General features: G+C 46.5%; 1 protein-coding gene across 1 annotated transcript in view; it reads left to right on the forward strand.

Annotated features, from left to right (window-relative positions):
• PITPNC1 (phosphatidylinositol transfer protein cytoplasmic 1) overlaps window positions 1–25,151 on the forward strand; it is a 239,127-nt gene that overhangs the window by 135,216 nt on the left and 78,760 nt on the right. Inside the window, exon 5 of the mRNA XM_044389120.3 lies at window positions 18,994–19,065. Within this exon, the coding sequence (XP_044245055.1) occupies window positions 18,994–19,065 (72 nt within the window). The remainder of the gene's footprint in view (window positions 1–18,993; window positions 19,066–25,151) is intronic.

The following is a 25,151-nucleotide window of genomic DNA, read 5'->3' on the forward strand; positions in this document are numbered from 1 at the left end:
AGCCGGAAGCCTGCTTCTCCCTCTCCCACTCCCCCTGCTTGTGTTCCCTCTCTCGTTGCCTCTCCCTCTGTCAAATAAATAAATAAAATCTTTAAAAAAAAAAATTCCATCTGCAACAACCTTAATTCCAAATTAGATCACATTCTCAGGAACTGGAGATAGGACTTCAACATATATCTGGACACGGCGGGGGGGGGGGGGGCGGGGGGGAGGGGCATACACCTAATTCAACCTGTAAGTAACACCATCCTTCAGTTTTAGGTTAACTGCCTTTTATTAAGCACCAACAATGTAACGCATCCTGGGAGCAGGTTGCCTCAAGTAATAGCCCCTGCCCTTTGGGGAGTCATAGTCCTGTGGGAAAGAGCTAGACATTGCGGTGGCAGCTACCAGCAAGGCATAGGGGTTTCTGGAGGCAAGATGGGACAGGCCATCATTCAGCCCAGAGGGCAGGCTGGCACCAGACCTGCGAACGGAGCTAGATGAGCTCAGAGTGGGGCTGACAGCAGAAATGCATACCAGCAGGCAGAATGAATGGCCCTGGGCACTCCAGCCAGACAAGCAATTGCAGTGTGACAGGAAGGGGGCCCTGAGCTTCAGGGACAGGGCTCTAGTCCTCAAGAAGGTGTCCAGGTAAGAACAGGACACAGCCATCTTTCACAGGTAACTTGATCATGAGATTCGGGAGTGATAAAGTTGCCAGATTTAGCAAGTAAAAATGCTGAATGTCCTATTAAACTTGAATTTTCAGACTGATAGCAAATAGTTTTCACTATACTGCATAGAAGAGACTTTTAGTGAAGGATTACTCCTCTTGTGGTTTTTTTCTGGCAACCCTAGGGGAGGAGGGGTAGCAAGGGGGCAGAACTGGTCTCGGAGACTCAAGTTCAATAATTAGGGTATAAGAACAAGGGCACATGGCTGGACCAAAGGGAAAGGAAGAGAAGGAATGTATAACCCAGGAACTTGTCCTGACGTGAACGTGCCATGTTAACACTAAGGCGAATCAAATGACCTGTCAGAACAATGTCCGTACTTCCTGCCTCAGGTAGGTTTGGCTCAGGAAGTGAAGTGGATTGAAGAGGGTGGAGTTGGGGAAGATTTGGTGAGAGCAGATGAATTCACAACTGTCAGTATTTCCAGGAAGATCTGTGCTAAGTGTTATGGTTGAAGCCCAGAGCATCGTAGAAAGGAGAAATTCTCCCTGGAGCAAATAGGGAAGATTTCCTGGAGAAGGTGGGATTTGAGCAGGACCGTAGGGGTAGTAGAACCTGCAGACACCTGCTCTTAGTTTGGGCTGTATAATAAAACACCGTGGGGGTGTGCCTGGGTGGCTCAGTCGGTTAAACGTCTGCCTTCGGCTCAGGTCCTGAACCCTGGGATCGAGTCCCGCATCGGGCTCCCTGCTCTGTGGAAAGTCTGCTTCTCCCTCCCCTCTCCCCCTACTTGTGCTCGAGCTCTCTCTCTCTCTGTCAAATAAATAAATCTAAAAAAATAAAAGAAAATCTAAAAAAATTTAAAAAGGAAAAAACACCATGCGTGGGTTGTCTTAAACAACAGACATTGACTTCGCACAGCTCTGGAGGCAGCGAAGTCCAAGATCAAGGATATCCTCTGATTCCTGGAGAAAGCCCTCCTCCTGCCGTGTCCTGATAGAACTAGGAGAAACAGAAAGCAAACCCTCTGATCTCTTCTCATGAGGGCAGTCGTCCCATCCTGAGGGCCCCACGCTCATGACGGCATCCAAACCGAATCCCCTCCCCAAGGCCCCACCTTCCAATACCATCACACTGGGGGCTCAGGACTTGAACTTCTCCGTATGGGGCGAGGGACGCAGTCCAGTCCAGAGCGTGCTCTCTCCAGGGCCAGTGGTCCAGTGCTGTTGCTGGATCCTGGACACTTGGAGGTCAAGTCCTGGTGGCTTTGAATGTCAAGCAAGGTCTGTATTTCATTCTCCACAGGGAAGCAACATTGTTCCCGGCTAGTTCACTTTGGTTTTCCATCCTAAACATAGCACAGTTTTTCTTTCCGCCTTCCCAGTGCCTGGGAGTCTGGGTTGGTCCCTCGGGCTGCAGGTGCACTCTGTCAGGCCTGCAGTGGTCACTCGGAAGCTACCCCCTCCCCTTGCCTTGGACTCGGCCGAGTTCTCACGCTCTCTGCCCAAGACAGCTTGGGCGGAAGAGCCCACTCTTCTCTCTGACTACAGGGTCTGCTCTCTGGATTTGTGACAGATGCTTTCAATTGTCTTCATCCCCCCCCATTTGAAATGCTTTTCCATTGGCCCCTCTGTCCTCTAAGCCTTTAATCCTAAATACCTCTTCTTGATGTCATTTCAAGCCCATATTTCCTGTCTGTGCCCAAAATTTTGCCCAAAGCAAAACTTCTCCAGTGCCTGACTCTCCACTGGGGTCACTACACCCTGGCCTCCCTACCCTCCAGGGAGGCAGAGGGGCTCTGAAGACTCTAGACAGCTGTCTCTTCTCATAGGATTAGCCCAGAGCAGTGTTCATCTATTCCTAGGATCCCCTCAGACTTGTATCTGACTGTCCAGCCTGTTACTGAGACCTCATGCTGCCCTCATTTGTGACAAAACCCAGACAAGAGAACTTTCTATTTAGGGTCATCTAGGGCTTCAACATGATCACAGTTACCAAAACGTAAAAGCTTTTTCATCACCGTGTATGACTGTGTGGTTAGAATTATGTGGAGATGCCATTTGCCCAGGAAGTGGAAAAAATATCTTTAGCTTGGCTATGGGTGGGGGGGAATCTTAATTACACAGTCAACAAAGAGTCACACGACGACAGTTTTCCAGAGGACAGACTATCTTCCCAGTTCTTCAAAACCTGCCGTTCTTCTATAGTTTGTAAAGTCACAAAGGAAGGTGCCCGAAGAGACTGGCTGCCTTCCAAAGTCACTAATTTTGTTTTTCTAGAGCTAAAAAAAAGCAACGCCGGACTGTGAACATAGCTCAGCAGCATCAGCTCAGCCTTGGGAGTCATAAAGGGGAAAAAAGTTTTTTCTTAATTGTAAGAATTTGAAAATGTAAGCTATAGTTAATTTGACAGCAGTGACCTAGATACACAGTTGCTACATTATATTTGGGGGCCATGACCATCCTGTTCCACCAAAATATCTTTTTTTTTTTTTACTTATTTTCTTTAAGATCTTTTTTTTTTTTAAGTAATCTCTACAGCCAGCATGGGGTTCGAACTCACAACCCCGAGATCAAGAATCACATGCTCTACCGACCGAGCCAGCCAGCTGCCCCTCCACCAAAATATCTTTTAATAAGGATCCACAGAAGGAACAATGACAGATGGGAAGCATGTTTGTGTTAGTAGAATGGCTGCTGTTACCCAAGGAGCAGAGGTAGTAGTGGCCTATCCGGTGTTCCCCAGTGTTGTAATTATTTTGCTGAAAGAGGTAGAGAAGGTAAATTGTAACAGAGCAGGGAGGAGGAGGTGACTCTTGTCTGAGTACCTCGAAAGGTGCTGAGCCACAGTGAGAGATGGGGTCGTTCAGGATTGGATCAGTCCAGCCAGGGAAAAGAATCAAGCCTGCTCACAGTTGAGACTGTCTCATCAGCCACCCAGGGTGAACTCGGGTCATCTTCCCAGGAGTGACAACAGGGAGATCGAGGTACATTTCTGAAAGCAACTGACGGTTCTGGATAGGATTTCACTTGAAATCTTGGCCTCGTCAGGTCCCTGATAATTGAAAGAGCTGACAGGTGCTGTGTGTGCAGACCGATGACCCCCATGCCTGTCAAGCCTTCTTGAGCTCCCCCTCTCCCACCTTCCACTAAGTCCCAGCCAAGGGTAGTAGAAACCACTGAATTACGTAACAAGGAAAAGGTGCAAGTACAGAGAAAATACACTCATACCAGATCTCTAGGATTGGTCTTGTTTGTTTGGAAATGAGAGGACAGTCTGGCCATCTCAACTACTATGTAAGCTAAGAGAATGATGGTCCCTAAGTATTCCTTCTTTGAAGTCCTGGAGACGGGTAGGGATGGGAGTTAGTTAGGAAATAACTTCTATCTCCACATCACAATTAACCCTGAGTATCCAGGGCAGAACATAATTGTGGTGGGCAGTAGGTGGTGGGCAGAGCAGTGTCCCTTTAGAAATGAGGCCCTGTGAACTGGGACTTGGTAGGGACAGGTCAAAGAAACAGTCTTCCAGTTGGGGGGCACTGAGGAGCAAGGCAGCAATTAGCCACAGGCCAGAGGTGGACCCTCCCAGAGACAGATAATTGAAGTCAGTGGAGACAGAGGTCATGGCATTAGGCTGGTGTCATAAATAGAATCAGAATGGCCAAGTTCAGAAATCTTCAGGGGTCAAGAGAATTTAGATGGAGACAGTCTAAAACCATTTATACCTACCATTAAATGGTGCACAGCCAGTTAAGCAGGGAAGCACTGGGTCATGCAGAGCTGCACAGATTTTTGTTATTGCAGGACTTCTCAGAGCCTTTACAATTCTGCCATATGTTGTGAATCTTCCAAAAGGGAGCTGCAGCACTTCCCACACTTAACTTTTCCTTGGGACCTTAGATTTTGCAAGGACAGCCTTCTAAAACTTAGGGGAATGCCAGAAGCTTCTCTCCGGATTAGAGCCATTATGCACCCACAAAATAGGTTAGTGGGTCAATTCTATTTCAGGAAATGTTGTTTGCTCTAAAATTTCAGTGGGTTAATACATTGCATAATGATTACTGTTACTCAAATTCCAGTGGTTTGAAGGGCTCCCAACAGTAATAACCTGTAAATGTCTTTTCAAAGTCAGTGCTATGAGACCACACAACAAAGGCAGCAGTCTACCGAGATGACCGTAAGATCAAGCATCAGATTTGTTTCCATTTAAGAAATGAACTGGTCATATGGCGGTGGGGGGGGAGAACAGTTGCAAAGCAGCTTATTCTCGGATGTGCCGTGGTCCTTGTGCAGGACTTGAACAGCAACACAGTCTGTGTGTGTCTGTGAAGCAAGAGTCTGCAATGAGCTGTGAGTCTGGCTGGTGTATCTCCTTTACATTTCCTCTAGCTGTTCCCAAGCTATTCTTTGTACTTCAAAGAGAATTAATTCAGCCATCTTGGGGAGAGAGGGCAGGAGATAGAATGGGCTTCGCTACCATAACTTGAGCATTTGGAAATTGTCTGCATTTTTTTTAAACACCTCTCTGAGCAACTTGACAGAGGGTAGCCATCAGAGGAAAAGAAATACTTGTATAATGGAGTCTTCCTCTCTTCTTTGTTTTCTATTTTGCACTTGTGGCACTGAAAATCGGTTTTCTTTCCTCCGGTTCATTAATACCTATGGAATTGTGTTCAGTTGATGTTGGGGAGGTAAGTATAATCCAACTGGACAGATTTTGTGGGGCAGATTCCGTTGCATAAAAATACAATAAATTGCCTGTAACTATGAATATGCTGAAATGGTAAATTTCAGTGATGAAATCAAATGAAAGCAGAATTGCGCCCATGTATTTGATCTTCTCGTCACTGAGATGGTCTGAACTATGTGCTAGCCACAAGGATGTAACTGTCTTTTCAGTTCAGAATTTTAACATTGCTCTTATTTTTAAGAGTGAGTATTTTTTAAAATATATTTTTAGGTAAGGAATTTGCCCAGTTTGGTTCAGAAGGGCGGTGCTTACAGTTTTTAACTGAGAAGGCTTGTAATCTGTAAGTTTCCTACCCAGCTGTATGCCAGCCTATGTGTTTGGGGAGCCCTTCTGATGCGTTCCCATCTCTGCTATTTATGTGTAATTCTTTTTCATTGGATGCGTTCTGCCTGTCTCTTTAAATCCCTGTCCTCCCTTTATTGTGTGCAGCTATCAGCATTCACGGGCATCGGAGGATGCCTTATTTCTCCTTGACAGGTCCAGCTTTAGACTGCAGGAGCCCGAATTTAGTTTTCCTGCTCGATGTTCAGAGAGGCACCAGCGGCAAACCTTGCCCCATTGAGAAAACATATTTTCATTCATGTCTTCGCTGCCTCTCCATCCTGGCCTTGCTTCTCCTGTGAGATGCTGTTACTCAGCTTGTCAGAGGACGGAAGAGGCTCCAGCGATGAATGAACTAATGAATGAACAGAGCCTCAGTGTAGGGCGCAGGCTGCCGGGGAGCCTGGGAGAGGCTGACATTCATTTCCTTGGTGTGGGCTGGAATGCAAACAGATGTTTTCCTGCTGTGTCTCCAGGCTCCACCTCCACAGGCTCCCTTCCTCTCCTCCTCCCCCACTTCTCTTTCAGGTCTCATTGCTCTCGGCCACCTTTTTCTTCCTATGCAGCATATATTAGGGAAGTCACTCTGATTTATCCTCATCTCTATTATTTACATGCAATCCCTTTCTCCTTCTCTTTGCTTTAAAGTAATTCCTTCGCCGCCTCCTCCTCTTCTTCTCCTCCTCCTCTTCTTTTTCTCCTCCTCCTCCTTCTTCTCCTTCTCCTTCTTCTTTCCCTTCTTTTCCTCCTCCTCCCCCCCTCCTCCTCCTTCCCTCCACCTGGGTTCCTCTTCTCACTTTTCTGGAACTATCTTTGCAGTTTTTTTCCCAATTACCCTATTGCCATTGCCACCCACCCTGTATCTATGTATAAAGTCATACACAGCCCTTGGAACCCAATAACCCAATGGAACCCAAATATCTCGCCTTACTTCCTATGCATCTTTCTCTGCCTGGTGACTAAGATTCTGAGTAGATGGGAGGGACACCTGGACATAGACCTTCTTGAAATTGGTGTGTGGGGGCGCCTGTGTAGCTCAGTTGGTTAAGCGTCTCCCTTCAGCTCAGGTCATGATTCCTGGGTCCCAGGATCGAGCTGGGCTCTGTGCCCAGTGAGGAGTCTGCTTCTCCCTCTGCCCCTCCCCCCGCTCTCTCTCTCCCCCATATAAATTTCTGTCAAATTGGAAGGATAAAATGTCCTGATGAAGAATAAAGGAAGTGGGAAGGTACTTTAAGATCTAGGTGTCTCCCAACTGCCGCTACGTACAGATTGACCCCCCCCCCATAGTCTACTGTTTTACAAATAGCACAGGCTATAGCCTCAGAGTCCGAAAAGAGCAAATCCTAAATCATAGACTTGATCGCACTAGCGCTGTGGAACGTTCTGGATGTAAGTCTCTTGTTGGTGAAAGTTGGAAACATTTGCAGGTTCATTTTTATTAATAATCCCAGCTCAAGCTCAAATACCCTGTATGGCCTTGGAGTACATTTAATATGATAATATAGAATATTGTACCAGAGAATCAATGTCTTCAGGGGAATTCCATTAGAGAGAAGGTCAAGTCTATATCAAGTTAATGTCCATTGATAGCGGAGGACACGTGTGCATGGAGACAGAGCAAGATGGCCAGAGAGGAATGCACTGAGTTCCAGAGAAGAGCTAAAAGAAAATGATCTCTGGAAAGCCTATAAATTCTTCATGTACCCCAAGCCAGCTTCTCAGCTCTTCCATTTAACATTCTTGTTTCCAAGCCTCCTTGAAAAGTTTGTCCTCAGACATGGAAGGATTCTGGCTGATAACCAGGAATAAAATGTTAAATTATTGAGGTCAGTCATTGGTTTTTCAAACTTTGCTTGTCTCTATCCAGGAGGTTCCATGGATATGCCTCACCAGCCATCATGTCTCTATGTAACACTTTATTTGTAGAAAGAACTCTGGTGCCATTTAAAAAGCAGTTTGAACTAGAGAACCGTATCCCCTCTCAGATCCTTCCTCATCCTGGAACTCTATGAACAAGTGTGATGGATGAGACTTGAAAAAGTGATTTCCCAAACTTCCCACACTTTCATCTCCTCCATCTTCTCAACCATGCTCTTTATAATATGCTCCCCTTTTAGTTAAAGTGGACTAAAATTAAGAGAATTTTTAGAATAGCTTGTGACTTCCATTACATCCCATACAGTTACTTGGGGACCTCTTTGATGTGTTTATTTACTTTTTTATTGGATTTGAATTTGTTTTCTGCTTACTGAAAAAGTAGATGTTTATTATAAAATACAGGCATTATAAAACTGTATATCATGGAAAACAAAAGGACCTCATGATGTCTACTGCTATCCTCCATGAGAATATTTTGATGTCTATTCCTGTGTTTTCTGTGCATATACTAATGTGCTTTTTTAAACATGCTTTTCTTTCCTTTTTATAAAACTGGATCATCCCGTTTTACACTTTGCTTTTTTTTTAAGATTTTATTTTATTATTATTTTTCAAGATTTAGTTAATTTATTTGGAGAGATTGACCACAAGCTGGGGCAGGGGGAGGGAGACTCAGAGGGAGGAAGAATCGTTAGCGGATTCCCCGCTGAGTGAGGAGCCTTATGCAGGACTCAATCTCATGACCCTGACATCATGACCTGAGCCAAAACCAAGAGTCCCGATGCTCAACCGACTGAGCCACCCAGGCACCCCTTTAAGATTTTATTTTTCGGTAATCTCTATACCCAGTGCGGGCCTCAAGCTCACAATCTGGAGATCAAGAGTCGCATGCTCTACCGACTGAACCAGCCAAGCACTCCATATTTTGCTTTTTTTTAATGGCTTTAGCGTTCTCCATAATGTGCTTAACCAACCCTCTACTGGTGGACTTTGGGTTGCTTCTGTGTCTTATAGGACCAACAGTGCAGTAACAGACATTTTTTCATTTCGTAATATTTTTTACACCTGGGAGCTTATGCCCTTCCTTGAGTCCTGAGCAGGGTTTTGAATGCATTTCACAGCAGGAATTAACTTAAGCCATCATATTTAAAATCAGTTTTTGAAAATGATCGTATTTGAAGGGTACTAGGATATTTTGGCATTTAAAGGAATACCACTGTGAATTTCTTAAATGAATAATTATTTCCCCAGTGTATCTTTTGAGTAAACTGGTTTTTTCCTTCTTCGGGCTCGTTTGAAGCAGGGCACGTCTATCATTTGGCTGATGCCCGCAGCCATATTTGCTCTGCTCTCAGTGGCCACAGGACACACTGAGAAGCTAAGCCTGTGCCTTTGTCACCATCACCCGTGACTGAGCCCTCAACTCCACTAGAAACCCTCGTGTGATTACCTAATGCTCAAGAGGCTGCAGGATGTAGGGTCACGAGCATGAACTTCCAAGCCAGACAGCTTGAGCTGAATCTCAGCTCCATCGTGTACATGTGATGTGATTTGGGCTGATGACGTAAGTGAGCTTCCCATGCCTTTGTTTCTTCTCTGTAAAATGAGGGTAATAATAGTACGTCTCTCCTATAGTTGTGTGAGGGTTAAGAGTTAAGAATGAATTGTTATATATATAATACTTGGAAGGGTTCCATACTGTTGTCATCATGACCTCAGTGTTGCATCATGTCTGTCTCAGACTGGACATGAAGAATTTTGACTGTGGTTCCCTTGGATCATCATTTTGACCCAAAAATACACCAAAACTTCCCTGGGTTAAGAAACACCCAGGTGGCCCTGTCAGTTAAACGTCTGACTCTTGAACTCAGCCCAGGTCTTGATCTTAGGATCGTTAGTTCAAGCCCCATGTTGGTCTCCATGCTGGGTGTGGAGCCTAATTAAAAAAATAAAAAGAAAAAGGTAAAGAAAAAAAGAAACACCTGGGCAGTAATAAATGTTGGGAAGGATGTGGAAAACCTAGAGCCCTCATACCGTACTTGTGGGAATGTAAAATGGTGCCGTCAGTTTGGAAAACCACCTGCCAGTTCCTCAAGAGGTTAAACATAACGTTACCATATGACCCAGCAGTCTTACTCTAGGTATATACCCCAGAGAAATGAAAATGGATGTCTACACAAAAACTTGGCAGGAATGTCCATGGCACCATTACTAGTAATAGCCCAAAAGTAGAACCAAATGTCCATTAGCTGATGAATGGATAAATGTATATCCATACAATGGAGTACTACTCTGCTGTAAAAAGTGTGCTAAGTCAGAGAATCCAGACACAATATACCACATATGATATGATTTCATTTATATGAAATGTCCAGAAGAGACAAATCAGAGAGTTAGAAAATTAGATTAGTGGTTGCTTAGGGTGTAGGGTCATGAGGAGGTGGGAATGGGGAGTGACTGCTTACGGGTATGGGGCTTTTTCTTGGGATTAAGAAAATATTCTAAAATTAGTTTGTGTTAATGGTTGCACAGCTCTGTGAATATACTAAGAACCACTGGCCTGTAGACTTAAGATGGTAAATAATCTGGGATGTGAATAAAGCTATTTAAAAGAGAAAAGAACAGGGGCACCTGGGTGGCTCAGTCGGTTAAGTGTCTGCCTCTGGCTCAGGTCATGATCCCAGGGTCTTGGGATCGACCCCTCGTCGGGCTCCCTGCTCAGTGTGGACCCTGCTTCTCCTTCTCCCTCTCCCTCTGCCCCTCCTCCCTGCTTGTGCTCTCTCTCACTCTCTCTCAAATAAATAAGTAAAATCTTTTAAAAAAGAAAGAAAGAACAGAACAATCAAGTCCTGGCTTCAGGCATGGGTTCCGGAGGCTCCACCGACTTTCTGAGAGCAAGTCATCAGTCTAGGGGCCTGGAGTCCATTTTTAACGAGCGCACCAGACGAGGCATCATTAAGAAAGTTTTAGAAATCTGTGAGAGAGAATGTGATTTTCACTTTACTTTGTAAACTGATGTAGGTCGGGATCAATACGCTTTTAGCTTCTGGTTTTCATCATGCTCTGGGGGCTGAGGGAGGATGGCATGCCCATAATGGTGCTCCTCACCGTGAGCGGTGCTCATTCTTCCAGAAGTCTTGCCGCTGCACGCCTCTGAGGTGCAGCCCCTGGAGAGCCTCAGACTCAACTCCCCAGCTCCGGTCTCTGCAGCCACTGTCCCCTCTTCCCATGCACGGGCGGGGCCTGCAGAAAGGGCTTCCAGCACCACACCCAGAAACTATGAAATTCCCATGGGCTTGCCCCTTTCTCTTTAAGACTTGCTTACCTTTAGTTTTCTTCTCGTGTTTCTTATTGCCATGGCAACCCTAATCAATCACCGGACTAAAAATAGCTCTTTCATTTTTCCAAAGCATGTCTGTAGTGAATTGAAAATCCAGCCCTGCCGTGCAGTTTTGCATCGGCTGCTCTCCTTTCCCGACACTGAACCTGGGAGTGCTTGGTCTGGAAATTATTCTTGCAGAAGCCCGGTACTTCACTTGTTTTTCCTGGCTTTCTTTTTCCTGGCTGCAGAGTCTCTCATCACTTCCCAGAGATACAAGTACACACATTTCTGTGCTTCTCCTGCACATTCGGCTTTGGGTGCTAGAGATTTCACAGCTACCCGGTGGTGGCTGTGGCCGTCACTGGGGCTGGAAGGCAGATTAAAGATGCACAGATACTGGGTACAAAAGAAGCTGGTTGTAGCCAGAGCAGATGATAGCAGCCCTAGTGAGACTCTTGTGGCTCTGGAGGATCTAAGCTAGGAAATCAAAGAGGAGATGACAGGAGTGCTTTGCCTCGTTTCTCTGATTTCTCCATGACACGGCTACTATTTTTAGGGGGTTAGGGGCCAAACAAACCCTGCATGTAATAAAGTGAATTTCTATTACGATTCTCCTGGCCAAGCTGCTTTTCTAGGCAAGAAGAGAGAGAGAGAGAGATTTTTCATGAGAAAGAAGATTCCAGATCTCAAATGGGCCCAGGGGAGGAAGGAGAGTAGGGAGGGGCTGACGTGACTCATGAGGTCCCCTAGGCTCCAGGGGATTAGGACACATTATTGCCTCTCTCCCTGCCTCATCTTGCCGCTCTAGAGTCACTACCCTAATCTTCCGCCTGTAAGCAGGGTCATCTCGGGGGACCTCTGGGGCTCCCAGATACTGTTTTTTTGATGCTGTTTCTCAACTTGTCTGAGCCTCGGTTTTTGTAAAAAGGCTGAGTGAACGAGCGGGCTTAAAGCCTTTTACATCCAGGAAAGAAGAGAGTCCCCAGGGATCCTGGTAGTGTTCCTGTTTCCCTGCCTGAAGTTGGCGGGGGGTCGAAGAAAGCAGGGAAGAGGTCAGGGGAGCAGGCCCCCTGCACAGAAGCAGGAGCAGCCAGGCCTTCAGGGAAAAGGAGGACAGGGAGAGGATGGAGCTGGACGATCCGACATGCCCTCTACCACACAGCGGGGCAGGCGGCAGAGTGAGGCTGGGAGAGCGCACACCTGCTCTGTGGCATGGCCACCGTCCACGTCTTGGGAAGGACCCGTCAGGTGTCCTCTTGTTGCCACCACTCCCACAAGTCCACAGCCTCCCCGTGTGACCGTGCGCCAGTGCCAGGCAGGATCTCTGCCACCCCCCCCCGCCTTTTCCTTCCCACAGAGCCTGTGGGATTCCGTGGGGAGGGGTGCAGTGGGCTGGGTACCTGTTACTCCAGACGCTGCCTGGCCCTTCGCTAGATCATTTCATCTTCACCCACAGTGATGTGGTTGGTACCATGTCCATTTTATGGGTGAGAAGACTAAGGCTCAGAGGCACTGAGGAATTTCCTCGGAGTCACACAGTTTGTGAGAAAAGCAGCTGGGGTTTGAACTGATGTCTGTTTCACTCCAAAACCTGTATGCTTTCTACTGTATTCTTGCTTCCTGTGGGCTAGGCGGGTCCTGCTCCATCCGGATGCCCACTCGTGGCAAGCTTAGTGCCCTCGGTTGCTGGCAGACATCACCCTGGGCCGTAAGCAGTGGTCATTGACAAAGCCGTTGACGTCAGAGTTGGAGCTGCTAAGATAGAAGAGCACAGATTCCCCCATTTTCGTGAGACCTATTCAGACTTCCATGGGAGTCTTTTTTTACGCAGATGAAAGCCAAACGGGTGATGTGAAAGGGAAGCAGTGGTTGGATTCTTTTTTTCTTTTTTAAAGATTTTATTTATTTATTCGACAGAGATAGAGACAGCCAGTGAGAGAGGGAACACAAGCAGGGGGAGTGGGACAGGAAGAAGCAGGCTCATAGCGGAAGAGCCTGATGTGGGACTCGATCCCAGAACGCCGGGATCACGCCCTGAGCCGAAGGCAGAGGCTTAACCGCTGTGCCACCCAGGCGCCCCTGGATTCTTGAGGTTAGATGTTGTTATTAGTTTTTCTATCACTGCGTAACAAATTTTCCGTAGACTTAGCAACTTCAGACACGATTGTATTATCTCAGTGTCTACTGGGCCCAAGTTAGCTAGGTCCTGGCTCAATAGGCTGGGCTCCATTCTCATCTGAGGCTCAGGGTCCTCTTCCAGGCTCCCTGGTTGGCGGGTTTCGGTTTGTTGCTGTTGTAGGACTAAAGTCCGATTTTCTAGTTGGTTGGCCTCCAAGGGTCTTTCTCAGCTTCTGGAAGCTTCCCTGGCTCTAGCCTCATCGCCGTCTCACCATGTGGGTGCTTACTTCTTCCAAGCAGCCAGAATCTCTGCTTCTTCGAAAAAGAAGTCTTATATAATGTAACATCATCTGATCACCTTGGTAATCTAATCAAAGGGGCCACTATCCCATTATTCTCCCAGGTCTTGCCCACACTTTAGGGGGAGGGATTGGGCAAGGTGTATCTCCCAAGGGCTGGGAGTCTTGGGGGGCCCACCTGAGAATTCTGTCTGCTGTGAGTGTTTTAGTCTTTCCTTCATGTCGTCATGGGCCAAATGGGACTTTAAGGGTTCAGTGCTCCCAAGTGACCATGCCATGGAGAGCATAGGAGTCTCCTGAACCCCTTGCCGCCTTCCAGGTTTAGCCAATGGGTGACATTCCTGATGTCTCCCTTCAGGAGAGACACGTTCCAGTTGGTTATGTCAAGGTTCCCCATTCTTTTTTCTGCTCCCACACTCCTGACAGGTCCTCCAGTGATACGGAATCCCCCTCCTTGATGGAAATGTGTCAGAATCTTTAGGAGATACCACATGTTTTGAGAAAGTCCAGGGTTGGAAGGTGGGGTGCTCCCTTTGAGATAGTTGGAGTGACCAGGTGAGATGGTGTATTCCTAGCTGGAGCAAAGCCCTTAGTCACAGAAAGCAGAGCTGAAACAGAAGCTTTAAGGCCCGAATGGCTGGGTGACTGTGGCAGTGACAGCAGGGAGTGGGGAGGAATCCTCCTGAGGGAAATGTTGCAGCTTATCTTCTGTCTGGTGAGCCAGACACATAGTCAGCTAATCGTGGAGATAGGAAAGGAGATAAGTGTGTGACAATGGTAAAAACAGAATGCTACCTGCACACGTGAGATCATCATTCTGACTTGGGATTTGAGATGGTCTGTGGATAAGATTTAGGAAGGAGACTTCAGGCTGAGAGAACTGTGGGCAGAAAAAAAAAACATGGCAGTCAGACGTGTTCCAGGGAATGGCGAGTGGTCTTCTGGGACTGACTACAGAAGGAATATAGGGCAGAGCCATTAAGAAAGTTAGGGACAGATAACAGAGGACTCTAGGTCTTACCTTTAAGGAGGGAAGCTGAGCCAGCAGGATTTGGGCATTCATTGGATGTGATGGGTGAGTGTAGTGTTTTGAATAGTGTCCCCTCAAAATTCATGTCCACTGGAACTTTAGAATGTGACCTTTTTGGAAATAGGGTCTTCAAAGATGTAATTAGTTACAGACCTTGAGACGCGAGATGAAATCGTAACTAGGTATAGGGTGGGCCTAAATCCAGTTACTGGTGTCATATAAAAAGAGGACACCTAGGGAAAAGAAGGTGATATGAAGACACAGGAAGAGCTTGGAGGGATGCAACCCTCCTGGGGAACACCTGGGGCCACCAGAAGCTGGAAGAGGCAGGGACAGGTTCTCCTTGGACCCTTCAGAGGGAGCACAACACTGTCAGCACCTTGATTTTAGACTTCTGTCCTCCAGGCCCGTGAGTGTTCAGCCGCACCGCTCATAGCAATTCGTTATGGCAGTCCTCAGAAGCTCGAACGGGGCAGGAGAACATTTGAGTTCAGTATGGACCTTTCGGTTTGGATGCCTGTAGGACCCTTGTTGGGGATGGCTGGTGGGCCACTGGAGATGTGAGAAGAGCAGGTGGGGTTAGAGATGTCAGCTAGAACATGGTTGCAGAAAAGTGAGGGGCAGGTGAGATCACCAGGGGAGAGGGTTCAGAGCAAGAAAATAGGGCAGAGGGCAGAACCTAGGGGACCCCTCCGTTGAAGGGGTAGAGGAAGGAAGGGAAGGTGGAGAAGGAACTGCTTTTCAGGAAGTCGGAGTTCTTGGCTTACACTGAACACTGCAGAGTTCCCTCAGGGTGTGGACAGGGAAGCGATGCTGGGTTGACAATTCTTTGGCACTCGGTCATCTCCATACCCTATTGCTCTGGTTGAGAAAAGCGGGAGGTGAAAAAGTACAGACAGCAAGCATGGGCTACTCTTTATTTATTTATTTATTTATTTATTTAACAGTGAGAGAGAGAGCACAAGCAGGGGGAGCAGCAGGCTGAGGGAGAAGCAGACTCCCTGCTGAGCAAGGAGCCCGACACGGGGCTCGATCCCAGGACCCCAGGATCATGACCTGAGTCGAAGGCAGACACTTAACCCGCTGAGTCACCCAGGCATCCCACGGGCTACTCTTTTAATAGAGTTAGACTGTGGACACAAGGAGAAATGCAATTAATTGTAGATGAAGGAAGGAATATCACTGAAGGAACTTGATGCTTGTTTTTTAGGAATATGACACTTTTCATGATATTTTTTAGGCTGCAGGAAGGAAGCCAGGAGAAAATGCAAATAATTAATGAAACAGGTTTCCAGAGAAGAGACTTACAAATACATTAAGCTGTGCATCCGCTATGTGCCAGGCACCGTGCTGGGGTTGACCCCAGTGATCTCACTGATCTTCTCAACGCTCCTATAGAGTAGAGAAGCGTGGTCCCCGTTCTATTGCCAGGAAACTGGGGCTGGGAATGCAAAATAATTTGCTCAAGTCCATACCTCTCCGATTTGAGCCCTGGTCTGCTGCCCCCTGTGTCTCAGTTCTCGTAAAACAACGTCTTTCTTTGATTCACAAAGAATAAGAAGCAGCATAAAGAAATAAGCGGATCTGCAATGGAGGAGAGGGAAGTTCTGGGTGTTTCTATCACATGGTCTTACGAAACTATGAGTCAAAGTTACCCGCTGCAGGGGAGGAAGAAGGAAGCCCAGGGGGTCTCGAGAAGCGAAGGGATTTAGGGTAACCTCAGTTGTGAGGCACAATATGAAGCTAGCCAGGAAGAATGAGAAACCTCGCTTAATTGCTAAGGCTCTACTAGGATTAATGGGCCACCTGTGTAGGGTGAGCAGAACCTGATCTCAAGATGGACTTCTAGCCAGAAAGATTTTGGTGACAATTCTGAAAATGCTCCAGGCCAGAGGTACTCCTGATTTTAACTGGAGACACCGCACCTCCAGGGCTTGGAGAACCAGCCATCCGATATCCCAAGGCGATTATCAGTCCCAAACCCCTGCCGCAGGAGAAGACCCTGACCAGCCTAGAGTTGACCTGTCCCATCCGGGTCCCCTCCCCCCGGCTGCCTGGCCAAACCAGGTGCACTGCCAGCCTCTGGCAGGTTACCATTCTGATATGAAAATAACCTAAGTCCTTGACTCAAAAAATAACAGCATCTGCTAATTTGCATAAGAGTTTTGCATTTCATATTTGGACTTAATACCCAAATTCTAACATTCATTTGTTTGACCTTAGTTAAGTGGTTTAGGGGTTCAACCGATAAAAACTCCTCGCGGAGTGTTCCACAGTGACGCACCCAGACCCAGCTCCCCGCCCAGGACAGCTCTGTTCTCCTGCCATCTGGAGCTGTGCATGCACTGCATTGATTCTTTTATGAATTATGGGTTAAAAAGGACCAATCAGCTTGCCGGGAGGCTTGATATTTTTAAAAGGGTCTCGGCAGGTGCATCTCCCCAGCCTCTCACATCAAGAGCTCTGCTGTGGGGCTCTGAGCTGCTCCGGTCCCTCCAGAGTCTTGACTCGTGACGATGCGTGATGAGCAGCCCCTCCTTGGAACTCCCCGGGACAGCATGTGTGAGGGCAGCAGCTATGCAGTGAGAGTTTTGAGAGGAGACAGCAAAGAAGGTGTTAATAAATAATCGCGGAACTTCATTCTCCATAAAGACAATTACTGGGATTGATTGTTTCTGTGTTTCCTTAGTCACGGTTCAGCTTGCTTGTTTCACTTGGATTAAGACAGATGAATGCCGAATGCACACAGTCATGTGATGTCAGAATTATCAATGGCATGGCCAAGGCCTCTGCCTTCTTGTACACATGCTGCTATGGGTTCTGAGCTGCACTGAAGGGGGATCGTGGACTGAGGGGGGATGAAGCACATGGGGTGAGATACTGTAGATTTCTGAATTTTAGGTAGTGCACGCTGTTTTCTTCCCATGCGTGGGGTAGTGAGGTGGTTTTCCAATGAAAGCCTGCATCTACATCCCCGGGAAGGCTTGTTAAACACAGATGCCTGGGGTGGTGGGTGGGGGTGGTTAGTGGCGTCTGGGTGGCTCAGTTGGTTAAACGTAGGGGCCTGATTCTTGATTTCACCTCAGGTCATGATCTCAGGGTCCTGGAAGGGAGCCCCACATTGGGCTCTGAGCTCAGCAGGGAGTCTGTTTGAGGATTCTTTGTCTCTGCCTCTCCTCTCTCTCTCTAATAAATAAATAAATCTTTAAACACACACACACACACAGATACCTGAGCCCGTTCCCTAGAACTTCTGATTCAGTGAGTACAGGGCTGGGCCCAAGAATTTGCATTTCTAACCGGTTCTGGGATGCTGCTGCTGTGGCAGGTTTGGAGACCCCACTCTGAGAACCAGTGGGATAGTGATGAAGAGCATGGACGCTGGGCCCCAGGCCACCAGCCTTGTAATCCAGACACTACTGTTTACGAGCTGTGTGATCATGGGCTATTTACTTAACCTTTCTGTGTCTCTGTTTCCGCATCTTTAAAGCAGGGTGATAACAATAGTACCTACTTCACGGCATGTTTACGAGGAATAAATGAATGAGAACTCGAATGCACTCAGACCAGTGCCTGGTAATATAGAGTACGTGCTCTATGTGTGTTGGATAAATAAATAAAGGAGCCAGACTCAGGATTGTGTGCAAATCAGCTAGCGTCTCATTTCTCTGACACCTGCAGCTCCCAGTGGAGTTGCTGGGTCATTTTACCCATTAGTCTTCAATCCCATCTCTTGTGGCCGGAAAGTTAATGCCCAGCTCAGTGCCAGCAGGAGGGAGTTACATCAACATCCATCAACACCCGCTTCTCAAGCCACCTTAACCCTTCAAATCTACTTAATGCACAGAATGTGAGACTGGGACAGTAGGGCAGTGTGCTTTTGGGGTTTCTCCCCCGCCCCCGCCCCGTGCTGCCAAAAAGAGGGGCTGCCCTTTATGTTGAGCTCAGCTGCAGCCCCATGCTGAGTGCTCTCACTTGTTGAACGCTTCCCTTGTGCCCGGCACTTACGGGTTTTACGCACATGATTTTATTTAACCCTCAAAACGTCACTCTAGGTGATAATTATTATCCCCGTTTTCATGCTGCCTGGGTTCAGAAAAGTTAAATGACTTGATCAAAGTCACAGAACTGTCAAGTGATAAACTCAAAACTAAAAGCCAGGTGTGTCTGACGTCGATAATTTGTTATCTTAAAGTTCTCCTACTATATACCACCTCCCTAGCTTGCTATGAATATTTTTATAAAGGTTAAGGCCGAGTCCCCAGGTATCCAGCAGCGGTAGCTTCTCCTGCAAAGGTAAGCACCCCAGAATTGGAACTGCCTATTTCAGGGGTTTGCTTTTCTAAAGCCTGTGGTAGGACCCTCAGAACATACTCCTTTCGGAAATGGACAACATGCCTTCCATTGCTTGGTCATTCACTCTGGCCTGACTTCTGGGTGCAAGCGTGCTCATGTCGCCAAAGGTGGCTTTCTCTGAATTTGGATATTGACCTAATATCTTAACATTTCTGATCGGAAATAGCGCTCCCAACGTGATAGGAGAGCATCCAGAGGCTATATGGCAGATGTGAAGACAGGAAAAATGGTATGCTAATGAACTTTACTTTTTTCCCATAGTGTTCCTTTCTGCCGAAATTCTCCATTCATATAGAAACCAAGTATGAGGACAACAAAGGAAGCAACGACCGCGTGAGTAGCACCCCCACCCCCCGCCCGTTCTGTACTGTGCCCTCACCCCCTGGGCTCTGAGAGTCTCGACAGTTTCCTGGCCCCATGGGTGCCAAGGGCCAGCAGGATCTGTGCCTGGGACGTCAGAGAAGCTCTGGCATAAGCTTTTTGAGGCCATTTCTGTGGGATTTCTCCCTGGAATTTCTTTGTTGTCCAGCCTTTCTTCCCATCTTTATGTCCTGTCCACCGGCCTCTGTGCAGAAATCTCGGTGACCTAGAATGATTGTCACTGGCGTTTGAGGGGGATGGTAGGGAACTTGAACTCCAGGATTTGCTTTCCAATCACTGGATTGAGCATACGTCTTCTCAGTGATTGTTAACATTTACTAAGAAAAATGAATACGGGGGCACCTGGGTGGCTCAGTCAGTTGATTGTCTGCCTTTGGCTCAAGTTGTGATCCCAGGGTCCTGGGATGGAGCTCCATGTTGCGCTCCCTGCTCAGCGGGGAGTCTGCTTCTCCCTCTGCCCTTCCCCCTGCTTGTGCTCTCTCTCTCTTTCTCAAATAAATAAAATCTAAAAAAAAAGAAAAAAAATGAACACTACCAAATATAGGTGTGCATACTATGCAGATTTTCTGGATATGGTTATGTTCACATATACACATTAACACGTACATATCCCACATTAAAATCAGTGTACCCCTCCTGTAAAATACCTTACAGGACAATCCGACTCTTTCTAGATTTCAGCCCTGTACTTTATTAGTATTCCTGAGAACCCATCTTTTGACCTGGCTTTCACCCCGCCTCTTTGTTGGGACAGTGTCACTTTGAGTTGCCTTCGTTTTGGGAGTGGGTGTTTTAATCTATCAAGAGCCTCACCTGAGATTGGGCTCTGGGTTCCACTGGGACCCAGTCAGGGAAGAGCCCGGATCTAGAAGCTATAGAGCTTCCCCTATTAATTTCTACTTCATTTATACGTTTTGCATTTGTGGAGAATGATGAAGATTGAGACTGTGTCAAAAGGGTCAAGAGAGCATTTCCTGACAAGGGGACCCCTTTGGTGCCTTCACGGAGTCAAGGGAATGCAGACCAGGATGCGGGAGTTTGTGGAGGCACCTAAGTGCCCTGAGGCAAGATCTCAGGACTCACAGACATCATCAGCTTGAAATCCTTTTTTTCAGGTGAAAACAGTCCCTGAGAAGAACTTAGAAACCCTTTAGAAAGAACCCAGCTTTGGCCAGGCCTACACTATGGTTCTTTGTGTCAATATCTTGTAGAAATCTCTACTAGAAAGTTCTTGGCCTGGAATGCCTGGGTGGCTCAGACAATTAAGTGTCTCCCTTTGGCTCAGGTCATGATCCCAGGGTCCTGGGATCGAGCCCCGCATCAGGCTCCTTGCTCGTTGGGGAGCCTGCTTCTCCCTCTGCCTGCCACTCCCCCTGCTTGTACTCTCTCTCTGACAAGTAAATAAATAAAATCTTAAAAAAGAAAGAAAGTTCCTGCCTATGTCCGGGAACAAATTCTTCTGGAAGGTACAGGTGTATTTGTGGGGGAGCACAGGTTGTCCTTTTCAAAGTGGAGTCTGCCTGCACAGAACTAGAGTGGTTCCCAAGGGGCGTCACTCAAGAACTATGTTTCACACCAGCTTGGTGTGGGAGGACACTCATTCCTTCACGCAGTATTCAGCAAGGACATATCACTCACCTTCTCTTTTGAGGATGAGTATGTATGAGTTACATGCATGGTATTAAAAATGCAGACTCATTTCTCAAACTTCAGGTACTCATAGTTTAGATGGAAGAAAAACCAACATAAGAAATAAAACCATAAGCACCATAATGGGCTTTCCTCCCTTCAGTGTAGAGTCACCACTGCTAGACCCTCAGAGTTGGAAAGAGCTTAAAAAGCGGCATTCAGTCATGACCCCTCCACGGTAGTACCCCTTTCCTGTGGGGGATACATTCCAGGATCCCCAGTGGATGCCTGAAACCACAGATGATACCAAACCACACATACACCTGTTTCTTCTTCTATATCCATACTATTACAATATTTAACTTATAACTTAGGCACAAATAAGAGATTAGCAGCAACAACGTCAGTTGTAACAATATTCTGTAGTAAAAGTGATATGAATATGATCTCTCTCACGCTCACAAAATATCTTACTGTACTCGCCCTTCTTGTGATGATGCAAGATGATAAAACGCCTACGTGATGAGGTGAAGTATGGCGAATGCGGTAGGCATAGTGTTAGGTTGCTATTGATCTTTTGATGATAGGTCAGAAGGAGGTTCATCTGCCTCCAGACCACGGTTGACCACACGTAACTGAATCCCTGGAAAGCGAAATGCGGATGAGGGGATATTACTATATTTGTAGGGACCGATTTGACTTGTACCTGTCACTTCACCTTCTTGAACTAAGAAACTTGGAGCTTATCAGGGGTCGGCAAACTACTTTTTTGTAGATCAAGTTTTACTGGAACACAGCCACATGTATTTGTGTATTATCAAGGCTGTTCTCCTGCTACAACAGCAGAGGTGTATACTGGCAACAGAGCTCGTATGGCCCATAAATCCTAAACTATTTACTACCTGAAAAAATTTGTTAACCCCTGGTTGAAGAGACTCAGATCAGAACAGCACCCACCAGATCTCAGAATTTGACCCAGTTGATAGATGTCACCAGCTGTCCCAGCTGAATGCCTTCTCCAAAATTCCTGGAACTTTCCAGAGGAGAGAAGAATGCAACTGGCTGGGGTATTCTTGCCAGCCAGTCCAGGATTCCCCAATGGTTGGTGTCCCTTCGTGGTTGGTAACCTCAAAGGAAAAGTTTAGCAACAGGCTGAAATAAGAGGTGCTTTGGTGGCCAACTACATCAAAACCTCAGTGTCTAAAATAATGTTACATCATCCTTAAACTTGAACCCTTATAAAACAATGACTTCTGATTGGAAAATTCATACACGGTTACTAAAACTTGGGAAATGCAAAAGAGCACCCGTCCCCCCCAAAAAAGAAAAGAAAAACCAATAGTTTTTCTGTAATTCAGAGATGATTGCTGATAGCAATTCGTGTTCATGGTGCAGATGACCATCAATTTATTTTTTAGCCAATTCCCCCAAAACTGAATCACACTTTATGCTGTTTTTAACACGTCATGAAGTATCCTCCACCGTATGATTTTTAAATGGCTGCACTGTGTTCCATACTTAAGTGTACGTCGTTGAACAGTTGCCACACACTTGATATTGAAATGGGCTTGACCCTTTGGATGTTTTGATGTAGCTGAGGACCATCAGGAAAAGGCTGATACAGACCAGACACACCAGTGCGATCTGGTTAACGTGGGGAACATGGCGTGGGGAATGTTTTCGAATGTTTTCTAGTCTTTATAAACACATTCCCCTGCTTTCTCTTTTTCCCTGTTGTTCTGTCCTCGTGAGTAGGTAAAACCTGCTCCATTTGTAGAGGTGTGAGGGGGATGTGCAGACTCACCATTGATCCTTATAAGTTGATAGGACCAGCGTGATCTTCTGGTTTATTCTCTCTGCTCAATTCAACTAGTCAAGAAAAATGTTCATGGTTGTCATTTTATTATCCCGTATCACTTTGTGGCGGATGCTAAGTTCTTTTCATTACTCTGGTGGGACCTTAAAATTCCAGGTTAGGGACATGAAAGTCAGGACCCGTGGTTGGCATCCGCGTCCTCCTTCCACATCCTCTGTCCATGCTGAGATGTAGTCCGGCCCATAAGAGAAGCGCTGAGCCCCTGGGTGCTTATAGGCGGTCCTTGTCCACACAGTTTGCTTCCTCTGGAAGAAATGCCAGCTGTTGCCCCCCGTATTGCCTCCTCCTCCCCAGCTTGCTGACTCTGAGACTGCCTGTAGGGCCCGTGCCACCTCTCTCTGTCATGGCTCCCAATTTGTCCAAGTTCCCATCCCAGCCTCTGCCTGGCTCCACTCCATAGATCCCCACGTCTTGCTTCGGAGGCCACAGGACCAGACGGACCAGCCCTGGCTTGATCAGACTTCTTTGCCAATTTGCCTTCCTGCGATTTCCATATTCAACAGCAGCTGTTGGGTCACCCAGCTGCTTCGAGGCTGGTCCCAGGGAGGCTGAAAAGGAAGACTTCATTGGTTTTCATTCACACTTGTTACTGCTTCAGAATCAGAACATGGCAAATATATATTTATGTAATAATACTTACTTTCATTATTAAAAGATAACTTTGTCCAGGGGTTCTTAACTAGAGCCTCAAGCAGATGGCATGTGCTGGCATGCTCTTTTTCTGTCCAGGGAGGAGTACGGAGTTGGTGGGAGGCAGAGTTGCTAGAAAATGTAGTGCAATAGTGGGTATTTCTCTGGTCTCATTGCTTTGCCAAATTATTTAATAAACTCAGTTTATTTCTCTGCATTTTCTGGGTGTATAGTCTTATCATTCAGCTAGCAGCCTTCATACCGTTATCTGCACCCTGTTTCCTCCCCTACCTGCCAAAAACTTAATGAAATTGATGACGGACGATAAGAAGCAATAATTAAATTGAAAGACGCTAGTGATAATCATATTGATTAGTGATTGAATAGAGTACATGTTGTTATCCCATTATCAATCACCATACAAGTAATTTTTTTACATGACCCCATATCTAGTTAAAAAAAAAAATTGTAGTGAGATGACTAGCTATAAATATCTTGTTAAAATAAAACTCATATATTTATGATTGTGAAAACCTGTAAGTTGTGATTACATTAACTGGGACACAGTGGGAAAGTTGTCTTAAATTGAAGCGCATTTATTTTATGCGCATAATAATGAGAATTATTCAGGTTTTAATTAGTGCTGGGGAAGACGGCACCATGCCAAGGTAGGGTTCTGTTGTTTGTCTGAGGCCATAAATCTAGATCTGGGAGAGAAGGTGCTTCGCACACGTGTGACAGCTGCTGCCGGGTTACTGTGGCTCCAGGGGGTTAATGGGGAGCAGACTCGCCTTTATTTCCTCTTCCAAACAAAGTCAGCACCATTTAAAGCAGTGGCTCTCAACCTTGGCTGCACATTGGACTTACTTGAGAAATTTTAACGACAGCTCCTGGCTGAGTTCCATTCCTCTGGGATTCTGATTTAATTGGTCCTGGGTGCAGACTGGTGTAAACCAACCACCACGCAGGAAGGATAGAACATTATGCCTCTAGGAATGCCGAATTCTCCAGTTGGGAGTGTCTGCAGTTTTAGAGAGTGCATCCTCCCATTAATGGAGGGGAGATGCAACCCACCTCTCCCCGCCCCATTCGAGGATCTAGACCAGTGATTCTCAATGGTGGCCACATATTAAAGTCACCTGGGAAGCTTTAGCACTCACTGATGCCACTGTTCCTCCCCTCCCCCCCAGGGTTCTGATTTCATTGGTAGGGGGTGGGGTCCAGGCATTGGGGATTTGTAAAGCTCCCCCAGGTGAATCTTAGCAGTGTCAAGGTGGAGAAGTACAGATTTTAAAGGAAATATTAAGTGCTATTTAAAACCAACTGTGAAGACTTAGGAAATCAGGTTCTCCCAATTTCTTCACTTCTTCATATCCCTGGAAACAGAATAGTTTACAAAAAGCGTGTTTATATAACCACCAGCGCCACCCACACACACACAATAAAAGGGCCTTAGGGCACCGTATTTATTCTTGTTTGGCCATTACTCCTCAGCAACAAAACTGCTCTGAGCAGATGGAAAGAATGTCCAGCTTAGTTCCTGGAAGTATGAGTCTGCGTCCTTCACAGAGCTCTCCTTGGGGGCTCCTGAAAAGTGGTATGTAGGTCTGTTTAGTTTCTAGTTGTAATCAAAGAACACAAAGTCATTCTTTGTGACACATAAAGATGAATATTGAGGTCCCAGCTGCGTGACCTTAGGCAATGGTTTCTTTATCAAGAAAATAGAGTAAATAATGCTTGCATCACTGCGTGGAGGATTCAGTCAGGTTCATTCACCTGGAAACACTTCATACACTGTAAAATGCCATGAAAATACTAGGTGCTTTTTCTGTTAATGGTCATACCAGGGAATTAACTGTATTGATGATCTCCTAACGAGACTCTGCTTTTGTCCGAATTGCCA

Source organism: Ursus arctos, unplaced genomic scaffold, assembly GCF_023065955.2.
Source record: "Ursus arctos isolate Adak ecotype North America unplaced genomic scaffold, UrsArc2.0 scaffold_24, whole genome shotgun sequence".
Classification (NCBI taxonomy): domain Eukaryota; kingdom Metazoa; phylum Chordata; class Mammalia; order Carnivora; family Ursidae; genus Ursus; species Ursus arctos.